Raw genomic sequence first — 304 nt, 5'->3', positions numbered from 1 at the left:
CAGTCGGCCGGACTCGGTTCCGCTCGGCGCTGCCGCTTCAGAGGACGAGAGTGACGTGCACAAGGGTGACGACAAGCCCGCTCCCGCAGGCCTCTGTCCTGGGGACCAGAGGAAGCTGAGCCGGACCCCGAAGTGCGCCCGCTGCCGCAACCACGGGGTGGTGTCCTGCCTGAAGGGCCACAAGCGCTTCTGCCGCTGGAGGGACTGTCAGTGCGCCAACTGCCTGCTGGTGGTGGAGAGGCAGCGGGTGATGGCGGCGCAGGTGGCGCTGAGGAGGCAACAAGCTACCGAGGTGAGGCGGGAG

At 68.8% G+C, this 304-nt stretch overlaps 1 protein-coding gene across 1 annotated transcript; it reads left to right on the top strand.

Annotated features, from left to right (window-relative positions):
• Positions 1 to 4: 4 nt before the first annotated feature.
• LOC107988281 (doublesex- and mab-3-related transcription factor 2-like) lies at positions 5 to 298 on the top strand (the record flags this gene model as incomplete). Its single annotated transcript, XM_017031168.2, has 1 exon — positions 5 to 298. A coding segment is annotated over one exon (294 nt), but the record flags the coding sequence as incomplete, so codon positions are not given.
• Positions 299 to 304: the final 6 nt, after the last annotated feature.

This window comes from Cynoglossus semilaevis, unplaced genomic scaffold (assembly GCF_000523025.1).
Source record: "Cynoglossus semilaevis isolate Cse_v1.0 unplaced genomic scaffold, Cse_v1.0 C18502977, whole genome shotgun sequence".
In the NCBI taxonomy this organism is placed as follows: Eukaryota; Metazoa; Chordata; class Actinopteri; order Pleuronectiformes; family Cynoglossidae; genus Cynoglossus; species Cynoglossus semilaevis.
This window is presented reverse-complemented; position numbering and strand designations above follow the sequence as displayed.